Here is a 16,340-nt window from a genome sequence, read left to right on the forward strand (position 1 = left end):
TCACTTTGTCAACAGTTATAGTTGCACAGTTTTGCTTTCTTTTACTTCAAAGCCTAGCAATCACTTAATTTAAATGCATTTAGTTACTGATTCTCTTTTGTGATATGGGAGAATAAGAGTAATGAGGTCAGTGAGTATATGAGCCACCATCCTTAATTTTGGGTACACTGTAGTTTAGTGGAGAGAAAGGGAACTGGTGTGGGATCTGAACTCGGATTCTATTTCTACTGCTTATTGACCAGGGGCAACTTATGTAACTTCTCTGAACTCTAGCCTCTTATCTGCAACATTAGCATCAGACTGCAGACCTCAAAGTTATTATAATTAAATGGTACTACCCCATCCCTCCTTTGCAGATGAGACAATTGCCTGTCAAAAAGTAGATGTTCAATCAACAATAAATATTCTTGGCTAGCCTATCATATCACCACAGCAAAACAATGTACCATCTCAAAAAAGTTTAATTCTATTCCCCTGTGCCTTTTATTGACCTATTGGTTATTAAAAAAAGAATTCTTCTCTTAATTAATAATTTGCTATCAGACTTTACTGCCTCACAATATGATATTGATCTACATCTTCATTTTTAACACATTACAAAAATCTTTCCTATGAAATCTTTTAAACTGAATTTTGCGTAATAATGAGCTTTGATAGAATGCATATCATCACATCTCACCCATATGCTTCAAGAAACCTGATAACAAAAGATTCATAACCAGCCTCATTTCTCTTCTTTGGTGTTTAATACTGGAACAGAACTGTACAGTAACTTTTCATCTCTCCAGATATCACCTGCCCACCACCCCCTGTTATCTACAATGGAGTACACACAGGGAGTTCCTCAGATGTCCTATATGGTACCACAGTCACTTACACATGTAACCCCGGGCCAGAGAGAGGAGTGAAGTTCAACCTCATTGGGGAGAGCACCATCCGTTGTACAAGCAACGATCAAGAGATGGGCATCTGGAGTGGACCCGCTCCTCTCTGTAAACTTTCCCTCCCTGCTGTTCAGTGCTCACATGTCCACGTTGCAAATGGATACAAGATATCTAGCAAGGAAGCCCCATATTTCTACAATGACAGTGTGATATTCAAGTGTAATAATGGATTTACTTTGAAGGGCAGCAGTCAGGTTCGTTGCAAAGCCAATAACACCTGGGATCCTGAAATACCAGTTTGTGAAAAAGGTAAAAACTCAGTGGAGAGAAAAATGAGGTATTTACTTGTTTATTCTTGTTTATTATCTTCCACCCAAAGCTAGAGTTATGGAAAAAAGCAAGGGGGCATAGATTACTGTCCCATTTCTTCCATTCTGTAACAAAACAGTCTATGTGTGTTGTTGTATATATTCTTTCTGCAAATGCTCCCTTGGATCTGGGATACAGTCAGGGTAAATAATTGAGAGGATCTTTTTTAAGGTTCCAGGTTCCTTCAAAAGAGCAGAAAGCACTCAGTAATGAATAAGAGCTTGATGATCTTTGGCTTAAAAGTTTCAGACTGTCTATTGTCAAATGTTGTATACTTAGTGTTCTTGAGTTTTTGTTGGTATTTATGTGGGAAGTTTTTTCTTTAGGCTGTCAGCCACCTTCTGGGCTCCACCATGGTCGGCATACAGGTGGAAATAGGGTCCTCTTTGTCTCTGGGATGACTGTAGACTACACCTGTGATCCTGGCTACTTGCTTGTGGGAAACAGATCCATTCACTGTATGCCTTCAGGAAATTGGAGTCCTTCTGCCCCTCGGTGTGAAGGTACTTTCAGTTCCTGAGTTGTCTTTCTCTTTTATATCAGTCATGTATAAGTAATTCCAACTTTGCTCCTCTAGAAGCACCATGCCAACCCTTGAAGGAAGGTCTTCAAGAGCTTCCACTTGGTTCACCTGTGGTACCAGTTAATATGTCCTGCCAAGATGGGTAAGTATGATTCATTCTCAGAAAGGGTCTCCACCTTGCTTTGTGCATTAATTCTAGCCTCAGTTTGTCTTGGTGACTCCCTCTAGAGGTTCCTCGTTGTCACACTAACAGAGATTGTGAGGTTCCAAAGGTCTAAGTAGCATCTCTAACTTTTCAGTCCTTTCTTGACATGGAAATGGCTTTGTTGGGAGTAACTCTAAGTCTAAAGTAGTTTGCTTACTTGAAGGGCCAGGAGTTTTGACTCCTTTCTGCCAAATTTCTTATTTAGAAGTGCCTCTGTATTAGTGGTTTGAGGAGGCTAGGTTTCAGAGACGTGATTTTTAGGAAGAGAAAACGTATTATAATCTCTCTCTAGGTACCAGTTGACTGGACATGCTTATCGGAAATGTCAAGGTGATAAGAATAGGGTTTGGTTCCAAAAGATTCCACTTTGTAAAGGTAAGTTAAAAAAAAAAAGTTGTCAGTGGGTTGTAGGGGATTAAAGAGACCAGGTCACTACAGAACTAATCTATACCTTAACAGTCGATGTGTTCTAGCTCAGTGTACATAAGAAACATGTTTTAGTGTTTGGATGGTACTAGCATTGGGAAACAAAATTGTCAAGTAGGAAATGAATACAGTTGGCCCTCTGTAGCTGAAGGTTTCAAATCCATGGAGTCAATCGACTGCAGATCAAAAATATTTTTTTAAAAATCCTGAAAGCTTCCAAAAGCTAAACTTGAATTTGCTATGTGCTGGCTACTATTTACCTAGCATTTACATTTTACTTACAACTATTTACACAGCGTTTACATTGTATTAGGTATTATAAGTCATCTAGAGATGATTTAAAGTATATAGGAGGTTGGGCGTAGGTTATATGCAAACACTATGCTATTTTATATAAGGGGCTTGAGCATCCTCAGAATTTGGTATTGATGGGGGATTCTGGAACCAATCCCCTGTGGATACTGAGGAATGACTGTATTTGCCATATACCTGCTAATTGCTCAAAATTTAAAAAATAACAAAAAGAGACTATTTCTCTATTTCATGAGAACATAGCTGTATTTACTCCTTTCTTAATACTTTACTGCATTTTCTGAATCTTTTTTGGAATGAGTGTGTATTATTCATGTAGTCAAAAATTTAATAAAGCTTTTTAAAAGAAAGCATAATCCAGCATCTAAAATTTAAATAACTTAATAGCTATGTGCACTACATGCAGTTGCATAGTTTTATTATTTAGTTTTATAGTATCTGATTGAAAACTGTCCACCATGGTGTACTAGCTGAAGTAGACTTTCCTAATCTCTTCTGCAGTTATCCACTGTCAACCTCCACCAGTGATTAACAATGGGAGGCACAGGGGTGTGATGGCAGAACACTTTCTGTATGGAAATGAAATCTCTTATGAATGTGACCAAGGATTCTATCTTCTGGGAGAGAAAAGTATACGGTGCATAAGTGATTCTAAAGGACGTGGATCTTGGAGTGGACCTCCCCCACAGTGCATAAAATCTCCTCCTGTGACTCACTGCCCTAATCCAGAGGTCACACATGGATACAAGCTAAATAAAACTCGTTCTTCATATTCCCACAATGACATAGTACATGTTGCCTGTGATCCCGGCTTCATCATGAATGGGAGTCACTTGATTAGGTGTCATACTGACAACAAATGGGTGCCAGCTGTACCAACTTGTATCAAAAAGGGTAAGATATTTTCAGCACTAAAATATGAGATGTTGCACAGAATAAAGAAAAAGGGTTTTGAATCTGCACTTGCCATTCCGCCTAAAGAAAAGCAAGTAAAAGCTAAGGCAGTCATATTATTTTACAAAATACCTGCCTTGCCTTATCTTCTCAGCTCATTCTTTTTTTCCCTTTTCTTTCTAAGCTTGTTGAAAAAAGGTACATGAAAGGATAATGGTTAACTTCGAAACTGATGGAGTCTCCCAAGTTTATTATTTTTATTACTTTAGAATGGGGAAAATGCACATACCATTTTGGGCAAATGTTTGGCAGTAATATTGCTTGATAATTTGATATGTAAGGCTGTGATACAAGCCAGAAAGGGATCTTTGAGTATTCTAGAGAGTGGAGCTGGCCTTAAAACTCACTGAATTGTCTTGTAATTTTAGTTATCATCGGTAGTTTTATCCCTATCAGTGGCTATCTACAACAGAGGCTGCCAACTGGTGACCAAGAACTGAGTTCAAAACTGTTTTCTTTGGCTAGCACAGTAGTCTTATTTTAAGTGAAACCCATCTCCACCACCCAAGGCAAACAGTGAACCTGTGATACAGTGAGGGCCCCCTCTGCTTTCCTGCAAGGTACCAGTATCTCGAATTGGGCAGTGGCTGCCATTTTTAGAAGGACAGGTGCTCTGTGACTTACCATATCTGGTGGCTTCACTTCCTGGCTCCTGTAGATATTTGAGGGTGTGACCCTTGACTACAGCCTTTTTACCATTTAAAGAGAAAAGAAAAGATTACTATTCTCTGATAGATTACAATTGTGGGCTGTAACCACTGATGTTTCATTGTCTTCCATTTGACATTTGTCTTCAGATCATATATGATATAGGTAGGAAATGCAAATCTCTGTTCTGTACTGTTTGGTTTGGGCTAAATGAATATTTTTGGATACTGACTAGTTGGCTTGTTGCCTGTCTTCTTTCTGTATTGCTATCACCCATTTGCTGGCTATGTGTTCCTCTGTACTAAATTAAAGATCTTTTTAAATTGGTGTCTAAGCTTTCTTAGGATGTCAACATCCATTTAAGATCCCCCACGGAAATCATACTGGTGGAGACATAGCTCGATTTTCTCCCGGAATGTCAATCCTGTATAGCTGCAACCAAGGCTACCTGCTTGTAGGAGAGGCACTCCTTCTTTGCACACATGAGGGAACCTGGAACGGACCTGTCCCTTATTGCAAAGGTGTGTTGTTTATTTGTTTTCTTATTTTTTAAATAAAATTTGTCCGAAATAGATATATTCAGTTAGGTACTTTCAACTTAAAATAGCCAAATAAATGCATTAATTGGATCATTTAATTAAATGCATTTAATTGGATTAATAGATGAAGTCATCTAAATACTGCAAAATAAGAAAAGTGGCTGAGGCTCTATCTGAGCTATCACTTATGTAGTCATTTAAATATGGAAAGTTGAAGTCTTTATGTAAATCAAACAACTAAAGTACAGATTGAATTTACACTGTGGTTACAGTTATTATAAGTGTGCATTTGACAAAATACTCATAAAAAGTAAAGTTATCTTTTGAGTATGTTTCCTCTAAGTGGTGGTAGGATTATAGGTATATTTTTATAAAAGTTTCAGAATGTCATTTTCATTATCATAAGCAGTGCATATGAAATATGAGTAATGAATTAATACTGAATATTAGTTAAGCACTTCTTACCATATGCCAGATACTGTGCACAGCACTTTGCATGCATTATCTCATTTAATCCTTGTGAGAACCATATCAGTGATTGGTGCCATTATCCCTGTATTATAGATGAGGTCCCAGTAGAATGGAGAGATTTGTAACTTACACAAAGTCCCACAGCTAGAAAATCCTAGAGTCAGGTTCAAATCCAAAATCTCACACTATTGGCCCCTACACTGAAAAGATGAAAGAAGAAATGAGGAAGCATTTACATGTAAGAAGAATTGGAGAATAAGAGTCAAAGTTGATGAAACAAAAATTCAGAAGTCTTAATGTTACTCATTCAGCCCTCATCATTTCTCTAAGAAGCCACAAAAATTATTCAACATTATTGGTTTAGAAACTAAAGCACAAAATAGGAAAGTAATCTGGTATGATTACCTGGACGTTCCTGAGGTAGATGGCTGACACTAAAAGGCTATGCCTAGGACATCATTTTGTGTTATTTCAGTGAAGTTTTACTAACTGAGAATAAACGAAATTGGTTTCATAAACCTTTCCATTAAGGGCAGTATCTACGTTCTTGGTAAAATGTCAAAATATGACTCAGCTTCAATTAGATTCCTTTAATTTCAGAGGTGAACTGTAGCTTCCCAGAGCATATAAATGGAATCCAGAGTGGGCTGGAGCCTGGAAAAATGTATCAGTATGGAGCTGTCATCACTTTAGAATGTGAAGATGGGTATACCCTAGAAGGCAGTCCCCAGAGCCAGTGTCAGGAAGATCACGGATGGAACCCTCCCCTGGCTGTTTGCAAATCCCCAAGTAAGTACAAAGGGCTTCACTGCAGCTCCTACTTGTTTCACTGGAAAGAAGAGAGTGAGTGGTATCCCTCAATGTTAGGGACTCCTGGGTTTTAAACTGACATAGGTCTGTGACCAGTGGTATAGTAACAGATGAATTTGAAGTTGGTGGTCTACTGTAGTAAAAGTGAGACTTTCAGAGAATGGGGAAAGTAAAGAAAGGAAATAAAGAGAGGAGAGCACTAATTTAAAAGGTGCAAAACTAACAACCTTATAGAGTTGTCCTTTGGTATCCTCAGGGGGATTGGTTCCAGGACCCCCTTGAATATCAAAATCTGCAGATACTTAAGTCCCTTATAAAAAATGGCATAGTACTTGCATATAACCTGTGCATATCCTCCTGTATACTTTAAATCATTTCTAGATTACTTATAATACCTAATATAATGTAAATGTTATGTAAATCGTTGCTGGGCTCGCAGTGTGAGTTTTGCTTTTTGGAACTTTCTGAAATGTTTTGCTTTTTCGAATATTTTTGATCTGTGGTTGGTTGAATCCACAGATACAGAGGACAGACTGTATTTTGAAAGGACTTGCTGCTGAGACTTCTGTTATTGCTGAATCTTGATTTATTTATAAGTGCTTAGCAATATGACAGGGGCCTCCAAAAATATGTTAACCAACCTGTTGTAAAAGTTAATGTTTGCATTCTGACCTGAGAAATCCCTGATTATAAAGTTGAGTTTATTGGTTTTTTTCATGAATGAACTACCCCAACTTAATTAATGTGGAAAAAAAATTTAAAGGCCAATGAAGTTGTTACATAAGAAATGAAGAAAGAGTGGGTAGGGACTTCCCTGGTGGTGCAGTGGTTAAGAATCCACCTGCCAATGCAGGAGACACAGGTTCGAGTCCTCGTCTGGGAAGATCCCACACACCACGGAGCAACTAAGCCCGTGCTCCACAACTACTGAGCCTGTGTTATGGAGCCCGCGAGCCACAACTACTGAAGCCCGTGCGCCTAGAGTCCATGCTCTGCAACAAGAGAAGCCACTGCAATGAGAAGCCTGCGCACCACCACGAAGAGTAGCCCCCGCTCGCCTCAACTAGAGAAAACCTGCATGCAGCAACGAAGACCCAATGCAGCCATAAATAAATAAATAAATACATATATTTATTTAAAAAAAAAAAAGAGAAAGAAAGAGTGGGTATAATTCAGGGTTCCAATACCTCTTTTTAAGTAGACTTAGAGAGGAGGGAGCTGAGATTAATTTCTGGGACATTACCATGGGACTTAGAACTATGTGGAACCATGCAACTAGACTAATATTTTCATGATTTTGTATTCTCCTTAGGCTCACTTGTTCCTCTTATTTGCGGTAAGTTTTCTTAAATACTCGAAGAAAACTTCTAATGGTGATTTATAAAAATGTATGTAACATTTGAGGCCCTATATCCTGACTTTTTTTTTTTTTTCACTTTAACTCATAAGAAGTTATCTTCTTTTTAGTGTTTTAAGGATCTTTTAATGTATACTTCACATCACAAACTGTCACTTTTGGATAGAATGGAATAAATGACTTGAACAGCTATTCCCAGTTTTTAAATTGAAAGTTAAGTTTACCAAAAATTTAGTTTAACTCTTGGTCTTTTGCATGATTTGGTTACTATCAAAATAGACTGGCTTATTCTACAGTAACAAAATATATTTCACAACTGAGAGTTAAATGTTGCTATGCAAAGTCATGGGATCCTGGTGTCCTGAGCTCCTAATTTCACCCCAGTGACAAGAATATTACTGATAAAACTGAAAAGAACAGAAAAGCTCAACAGAAACTTGACTGGAACCCTGTGGTCAAATGCTTGGTCCTTTAGATTAAATATGGACTGGATTGAATCCAAAACGTTAGGCCCACATATGATGATTTAGGAATTCAGTATTTATATGGTTTAAGAAGAACAAGTAGAAAAGTCACATAACATTTTCCCCACCACTAGGAATAGGCCCCACAGTCACTTCAAATCAAGGTAGGTCACATTTTTCTAGCATTTGATACTCTGTTTTGTTTTCTAGGTTTTTCTGCAGGGGTAGTAGCTCTTTTCTGCTTGGGTGCTATCACCTTACGCATGATATTAAAACACAGAGAATGGTAAGTTCAACGCATGCTTGACCAAAACGCACAAAAGGTTTTGACTTCTTGCCTGAAACTAAACACAGAAGGACAAGTTAAATGAAATAAATACTGCAATGGGATAACTGGAATAAGGTATCTTGTGTTAAATAGAAGGCCCTTTCTGTAAGAACTTAAAAGATAACAAACTAATTTTATTTGAATGGTGTTTATTCAGATCAGATTATGTTTATTTATATGTAATAAAAAATCTAGAAAATAGAAAAAAATCCCAGTCATAACAACTGCAGATATTTGGTACGTTCCTATACAGGTATGATCATTTTCCTTATATTATTTTTCTTTTTCCTTTTAAAACTGAAATTTTGGCCTTATAGTCTCCTGCCTTAATTATTTTTTTCATTTAGCCTCAGGTACAGATTTTTTTTTTATTAAATCATGTTTTCTTTTTACCTACTTAATTGCATATTTTTCTATTATATGTATCTATATTGTTGAAATTTTAGGTTGCTTCCACACTTATTTTGATAATAAATAAAGATATGAGAAACACCTTTAAAGAAACTTTTTCCACATCTCCTTATTTCCTTAGCCTAGATTCCTAGAATTGCTAGGGATAAGTGTATGAACATTTAGATGCTTAGTAAATATAGCCAAATGACTTTCTAGAAGGTTAGTTCTAACTTGATCATATGTTAAATAATTAATCTATCTGGATGTATTGTGTTTCTGGATTCTTTTGTTGTTGTTGTTGTATTGATCTGTCTATTCTATCACAAACCACTTTGTGTTTAAATAGTATAGCTTTCTACTATTATAATATCTGATAAAGCAAGAATCCCCTCACTATAATTTTTTCAGCTTTTCCTCTCTCTTCTGTTTGTTCTTACAGGAGTTTTAGATGATTTGTCATTTTCTAAAAACAGATATGTTGTGATTGCATTTAAGTTTATAGATTAACTGTTGAGAACTGGCACATTTTCTGTAATGCTTTCCCTTTCAGAAATTTACTAGGCCTTTCTATTTGTTCAAGTAATGTTTTCTCTCGCTTGGTTGTTTTCATGACTCCTTAAATATACGACTAGGTTTCTATATTTTGTTATGTTTTGTTATCCAGAAATTAGACATACTTTTACATTTTATTTTTAATTCATGCTTTTTAAAAAACATTTGTATCCATAAAGTAATGTTGCCATAGTGGGTCATGTGATATTTGGTGAGGACACAATCAAATGAGCAGTGCTTGGGAATTTTGATTAGAAAAGTTTCCATAGTGGAGAAGATATTTCAGGTGCATCTCAAGAGAGTGTAAACAAGGGGAGAAAGGTATTCCAGGTAGAAGGAGCAGTTTGAGCAAAGACCCAGAGGCTTGTAATTCCATTATATATTATGAGAACTACATAAGCAGTTGACATGACTGGGAAAATAGTATGTGTGATGGTGATTGAAGGTGAAGGTGGCATAGGTTTATGTGGAGGAGTGACATAAAAGACCCCTCTGACCACATACATCTTGTGGAAATTACAGAATATTCTGATAGGTGCAAAGGATACATTTTTAGCAAATGATATCATCAGGCATCAGCCTGGAAATGTTCCGTGTGCTCAGGTTCTTAAGTCTCCATACATGCTAGTGTTAGGGAGGATAATCATGTGAAGTCTTACCAAATCTCAGGTAACTTCCAGTGGGGGATGATCAAGTCATGTCACCCTAAACATGTCACCCACAAACTCCAGCAAAATTACTTTAACATGCCAAGTCACTTGGATCTATCTAAATGATCTGATTACACTGTTCACAGTTCTATAATGCCTAGTGCAGGCATCAGACATGAAGGGGTTACATTGAAACTATGTAATAGTGGCATCTTTGAACCTGAATAGTTTGCTCTAAGCCTGGGAGGGCCTGAGCACAGTTGGTCTTGCAAGGGTTTACATTTGAGATGTACTTTAGGCAGTAGTGTTTATCAGAGTATGTATCACATAACCCTGGTTTTGTGAATGATTTCAGGAGAAACAGTGTTCTCTGACCAAAAAAGATTGGGAAATACTTCATACTACATTTTTCTCATGGAGATTCACAATGACCATGAGAATATTTAAAGTTCTACAATAAAGATGCCTGTTTAATTTTTTAAAAACTAATCTCTCAAACTAGTTGGACTGCAGAACTTTTTTTTTTCTCATATAAGGCTTTTAACATCCCATTGAACTAATGTTTAATTTAACAGTCTTGGGGAAATCTGGAAAGATGGTCAAGAGCTAGATCATCAAAAGCCTTGCATGTGATGACAAGGAATTGGTGTTTATCCTGTAGAATCTTAAGCGAAGAAGCAATACGTTCAGATTTGCATTTTCAAAAGAAGGGGCGGTACTGGGCTGTCAACAAAAGCAGCAGTGGTGGGGCTCAAGAGGATGGAATAGATGTAAGAAATGCCTTCACTATGAAGAAGATAGGCTTTCCAGGATTTAGTGAACTGATGAATGTGGGGAGAAGGGGACACAAAGAATGAGTCAAGCAGATGTCACTGGGTGGGCCCAACGGTTCATCAAAAGAAGAGAGGGACATGTTTGTGGGGAAAGATGATGAGTTCAGTTCTGACCTGCTACTTCCAGGCACCCATGACGTAGGACTCAAGAGAGAGGACTGGACTCAGGTAGATGACATTTAAATCACAATTGAAGCCTTGGTACTAAACAGAACATAGAAGATTAAAATAGGGATGAGAACAGATCTCAAAAGGACAGTAATGCTTAAGAGGCAGGAGGGGAAGGAACAGTCAGAAGTAAGATGAAAGGGGAAAATAGTTTCACAGAATTCAAGACAGAAAAAGGTCTCAAGAAAACAAAACTAGGGATGTCATTTGCATGGCTTTCCTCACAGGAAGTTAGAAGATAATTTTAGCCAAGTGTAATTTAAATAGAAGTTTAAGTAAAATAGAAATGTGGTCTCTATCTCCTTCCTTCCTGCTACTAAGTTTGTTATCAGAGCATTACATGTGTAGGAAAATTTGCAAACTTTGGGAATGCTTACAAGCTCAAATAATTCATAATGTTCCGGTCTGATTATTAAGGTTATTAACATGTTTTTATCAAATACTATATGTAAGTGCCTCAGTTGATATGAACCAAACGTATATGTTAAACTAAATTCTTAATCATCACTCACTTGTTTTATTTCCATTTTCTAACTGACTTCAGTTTAGTTTCTGATACTTAATGTAGACATTTGAGTTGCCTTGAATACTTTTTGTAAGTAAGATGAGTAATGAATCATTCGAAAATTGATGTCTAGTAACAAAATTAAATATTTTTAAAAGTCATCCAAACATCTGAAGAAGAGAGTATGTTATTTTTTTTTCTTGTCTTCTAAGATATTTTAATAAAACCTAAATCTCACATTAACCTAAAAGTTACCATTTTATAATAATTTTAATGTATCTTCCCCTTAAATATGTAAGTTGACCTCTTAAATGTGATAGTGAGTGGCAGGCTGTAAGTACTCTCAACAGTAATCTTTTTTCCCCAATAATTTTGTATTACTTTATCTCAGAGTTCTACATGATAGTTCAATCACATTTTATTGTCCTTTGCTAATTTTGGCAAAGAGTTTTAGAAGCACAGCAAAGTACATGTGTTTTCAGAGAATAAAAGTAAAAATGTCTTCAAAATCATTTAAAACTTTTAGCGCTGCATGACTATGTAAGGATTTTGAATTAAACATCAAATCTAAAAAATTTATTTTTAAGTTAGATTGGAAGATTGGTTCTCCAAAGGTAAATTTATGATCATATTATAAAATGAAAGCTTATGACTTTTTTTCAATCTGGGAGTCATAGTTATTAGTCATTAAGAGTCCTGCCTAATATCAACTTCTGTCTTGGATACTTAGCAGCTTAGCAAGTTATTTTTATGGGTCTTTCCAAAAAATGGGGGTTACTTCATAGGATATTTAAGACAATAAAATGAAATCATCCATGAAAAGTACTTACTTGGTGTTGGGAATTATGGAAAGGAAACAACTTTTACACCTTTATAATAATCATGGCCAATGAGTAAAGAATTTCTTTTTTCTTTTTTCTTCCATTTAGCAATTACTATACAAATACAAGCCGTAAAGAAGACATTCATTTAGAAACACTGGAAGTATATTCTGTTGATCCATACAACCTAGCAAACTAATCAGAAGAAAAACTGGTATCTAATGAAATTTTAAATATTCTTATTAATTTATATGTCAAAATTTCCTTCAATTTAAATTTATCAATAAGCATAGTACTAAATATATATGGTTCTGTTGCACATCTTTACTAATCATGCACAAAAATTGTTAGCTTACCTATTTCACATTGCCAACTATGTCCCTGTTTTTGTTAAAATTTATTCATCTATTCAACAAATATTTAAATAAATAGCAAAATAATTAAGAATAAGATAAATAAGAACATGATTAAGTATTGTGGAGAAAAAGAAAGCAAGAAAGCGGATAGAAAAAAAAAAAAAAAAGAAAGCGGATAGATAGGCCAGGGTAGTTGGAAGAGAAGTCCTCATTAAGAAAATGACATTTGAGCAAAGACTAATGTGAAGTAAGGAGCTAGCCTTGTAAAGGAAAGAGCATTCCAGGAAGAACAGTAAGTGCAAAGATCATAATAAGGTGGAGTGTTCCTGCTGCAGTGTGGCCTTGCATGGACTGACCAAGGGAGAGAGCAGCAGAGACAAAACCAGAGAGGTACAGGAGGAGGGTGAGGATGGTCGACCCTACAGAGTATGCTAGGTCATCATAATGAGCTTAGTGTTTATTCTGAGATGGGAACAACTGGAGGGTTTTAAGCAGAGAAGCAAATGATCACTTTAACTGCTGTGTTAAGAAGAGAGTGTATGTAGCCACGGGTGGAAGATGGGGAATCCCTGTGGACCCTATCACAGAACTCCAATAAATTGTGAGGGGCCACCAACAAGCTGGTGAGAAGAATTCAGATTCTGCATGCATTTTTGAGATAGCGACAGTAGAGTTTGCTGACAGTTTGTATCAGGATATGAGAGAAAGGGAGGAGTCGATGATGATGCCTGGGTTTTTTGGCCTGAGTAACTGGAAGGACAGAATTGCCATTAATTAAGACAACTGAGAATGGAAAGCAAGACTGGGAAGAAAAATGAGTTCCACCTTGGAGAAGTTAAGTGTTAGATATCTAATAGATATCCACGTACAAGTGCCGAAGAGGTAGCTGGATGTACAGGTCAGTGCTTCGGGAATAGGACCAGGCTTGGCATACAAATTTGGGCCTTGTCAGTGTATGGATGTACAGAATAATGAAACCGAGTAAGATCAGCAAGGGGGTGAAAGAGGCTAGCGAAGAGGAAAGGTCCAAGTGCTGAACCCTGGATCCTCCAACATTAGGAGTCATGGAGTGGGGAGGAGCCAACACAGGGGTGAAGAAGCAGCTCTGATTCAGGAGAGAACCCCAGAGTGTGGTGTTCTAGAGTCATGCAAAGAGAGAACTTTAATGAGGATGGAGTGACAGACCCTGTCAAATGCTGCTGAGAGATCGAGAAATATTAGCCGTGAAAACTGACCATTGTGTTTAGCAGCACAAGATTTGCTGGTGAACTTGACAAGTGCAGTTTTGGTGTAGAGGAAAGAGGCAAATTAGAGCTGATTGAAGTGGCCTTAAGAGAGAATGAAAGGAGAGAAATTGGAGATATTAACTCTTTCAAGGAGTTTTTCTATAAAGAGGAGCAGATAAGTAGAGTAATGGCAAGAATAAGAAGTAAAGGGAAGTATTTTTAAGAATGGAGGAATAGCTGTTATTCCTGTAAGCTGAAGAGAATATTTAGTAGGAAGGGGGAAAATGATGGCAGGAAAGAAAAGGAAGAATTGCTGGAGCAACATCTGGGTAAGCTAGAAGGAGTGGGATCCAGGACTTAAGCAGAGGAGTAGACCTTAGATAGGAGCATGGCCTTAATAACAGGAGGGAAGGTAGAATATATGGGTGCAGATGAAGGTAGGTGGGGAGATGTGATGGTGAAAGCACATGTGGAAGTTCTCTTCTGATGCTTCTGTTTTCTCAGTGAATAAAAAGAAAAATGATCAGCTGAGAGGGAGATTAGGAAAGGAGATGTTAGAGATTTAAGGAGAAACGAGAAGGTATTAAATAGTCACCATGAGAGTTGAAACCTGAATGATAGGGAGTATAGAAAGTTTGACAGGCAACATGAAGAGTCCCCCTGAGGTTCCCAGGAGAAAAAGGGGGTGAACATTTGACAGTTTGCTAAGCCCAGGCTGTACGCTGAGGCTCTTTCATGCCTTATCTCATTTAGCCCTCACTATAACTTTAAAAGGTGTGTATTATTCCAAGATAATACCTAGGTGAGCATATAATATCCCAGCTGAGAAAACCAAGGCGAAAAGGCTCTCTTGGCCAAAGACTTGGGGGTCAGTATTTAGCAAAGGTAGAATTCAAGCTCCAATCTGACTTCAAGCTGCTTTCTCCTACATAATCTATAAGATATAAAATAAAGATACCACCTCTGCCCTCTTGGAACTTATTTTAGTAACAAAAATAAGACATATACATATCATAGTGTAAGATTAAGTGCTATAAACAAGATACAGAAAAACTGCTGTGGCAGTTGAGGAAGAAAAGCTTCCTTGTTGCTAGTGAGTCATAGCCAAAGGGAAGAAGAGAACAGGAAAGACTACCAGAGTGATATCTAAATCCAAAGCCATGGGGGCCCAAAGTAAAGTTATTACCTAAATGTTTGTTGAATGAGTATTTGAATGAGTGAGAATGAAACCATTGCTTCAATTTCTCCCTCATTTATTTTTATTCATATTTATCAGTATAAAATTTAATTATTATTTGCTTTACTTCATGTTATATGAAGAAGGACCACCTAATTGAATGATACCTTCTCATAGGCTTGATGCTCCATTATTTACAGCACTTGTAATTGGTATATATAGAGAGAATGTTAACACTCATATTTAAACTTTGAGTTATACCACTGCCTTTCATGCTGTCTCCTAAATAGAAATTCATCTATTTCAGTATGCCTTGCTGCTTGGAACCCAACTGAACATCGGTTGGAGAGAAACCTAATATCAGCAAGTCTATTGGTATGGTCTCAACATCAGTGAGATTATTTCATATGTTTTAACTCCTACATGCACTTAGCCTCAAGCAAAACAAAGAAAGTTTGCTTGATGATAAAGATGGGAGCCCAGTTTTACTGCTACGTGCTCTTCAAAGACTTTTTGAAGCCTCACCTGTGACGTACTTGGAGCCAGGCTATGGATATAAACAGTTACATAGCTCTGAAAATTGTCACATTTTTTAGGAAGGCACTAAAAAGAGCTGTCCTCATGTCTAGACTCTTCTTTTTATAATCAGCGTACTTACTGTTACCATATACTTTTGGTTATAGTGTGGTTTTAATTATTTAAGCAAAGTATGAAGCGTATCCTGTGGTTATGATGGGCATACATTTTTTTGGGAAGTCTGATTTTATTTTAATAGGAGTATCTTTCTCTGATATAGTTAAACGTTTCACTTTTATTTCTGCTTGGTTTAAGTTTTTCTCATCGTATATACTTTACCTTTGCATAATCACTCAGTAATTCCAATTTGCACAATTTTTTTTAAATCATGGGAGTCAAGTTTTAATTCTGAAGTTTAATCCTGAAGTAACTGTAGTTGCCTGTAAAATATCATTTGATAATGTGTACATTCATCATTCAAATAAATGTTGTCTTTAAAGAAAAACACTTGCCTTATGTGATTTTTTTTTTTTCTGGAGTCAATGAACTCTTGAATAACAGACATAGTCTTAGGGTTTTTAGAGTTCCTAATTTAACGTTTATGCATTCTGGATCCCACCACTTCATCATGTTAGCCAAACTCTCAACCCCCAAACTCACTTCCCTCATCCTCAAGACTTATCCAGCCAATACTTTCCCCCAGGGCACTCATTCTCTCCTTCCACACTCTAAATCCAGCTGTCAGTTTTCTCTGTTCCAGCATTTCAATTATTGAGAAAATAAAATCTTGCTCATTGGCTACCACAGACTTACTCTCCCCATTTTCTCTTAGACTGTGTATGCTGTTTGACAT

At 36.8% G+C, this 16,340-nt stretch overlaps 1 protein-coding gene across 1 annotated transcript in view; it reads left to right on the forward strand.

Moving 5' to 3' along the window:
- CR1 (complement C3b/C4b receptor 1 (Knops blood group)) overlaps window positions 1-16,340 on the forward strand; it is a 159,818-nt gene that overhangs the window by 18,318 nt on the left and 125,160 nt on the right. The window contains 11 exon segments of the mRNA XM_082413050.1: window positions 789-1,193; window positions 1,580-1,767; window positions 1,769-1,788; window positions 1,790-1,918; window positions 2,274-2,356; window positions 3,221-3,613; window positions 4,657-4,842; window positions 5,932-6,120; window positions 7,454-7,477; window positions 8,173-8,248; window positions 12,321-12,402. Of these exon segments, the coding sequence (XP_082269176.1) occupies window positions 789-1,193; window positions 1,580-1,767; window positions 1,769-1,788; window positions 1,790-1,918; window positions 2,274-2,356; window positions 3,221-3,613; window positions 4,657-4,842; window positions 5,932-6,120; window positions 7,454-7,477; window positions 8,173-8,248; window positions 12,321-12,402 (1,775 nt within the window).

This window comes from Balaenoptera physalus (genome assembly GCF_965194825.1).
Source record: "Balaenoptera physalus genome assembly, chromosome: 1".
In the NCBI taxonomy this organism is placed as follows: Eukaryota; Metazoa; Chordata; class Mammalia; order Artiodactyla; family Balaenopteridae; genus Balaenoptera; species Balaenoptera physalus.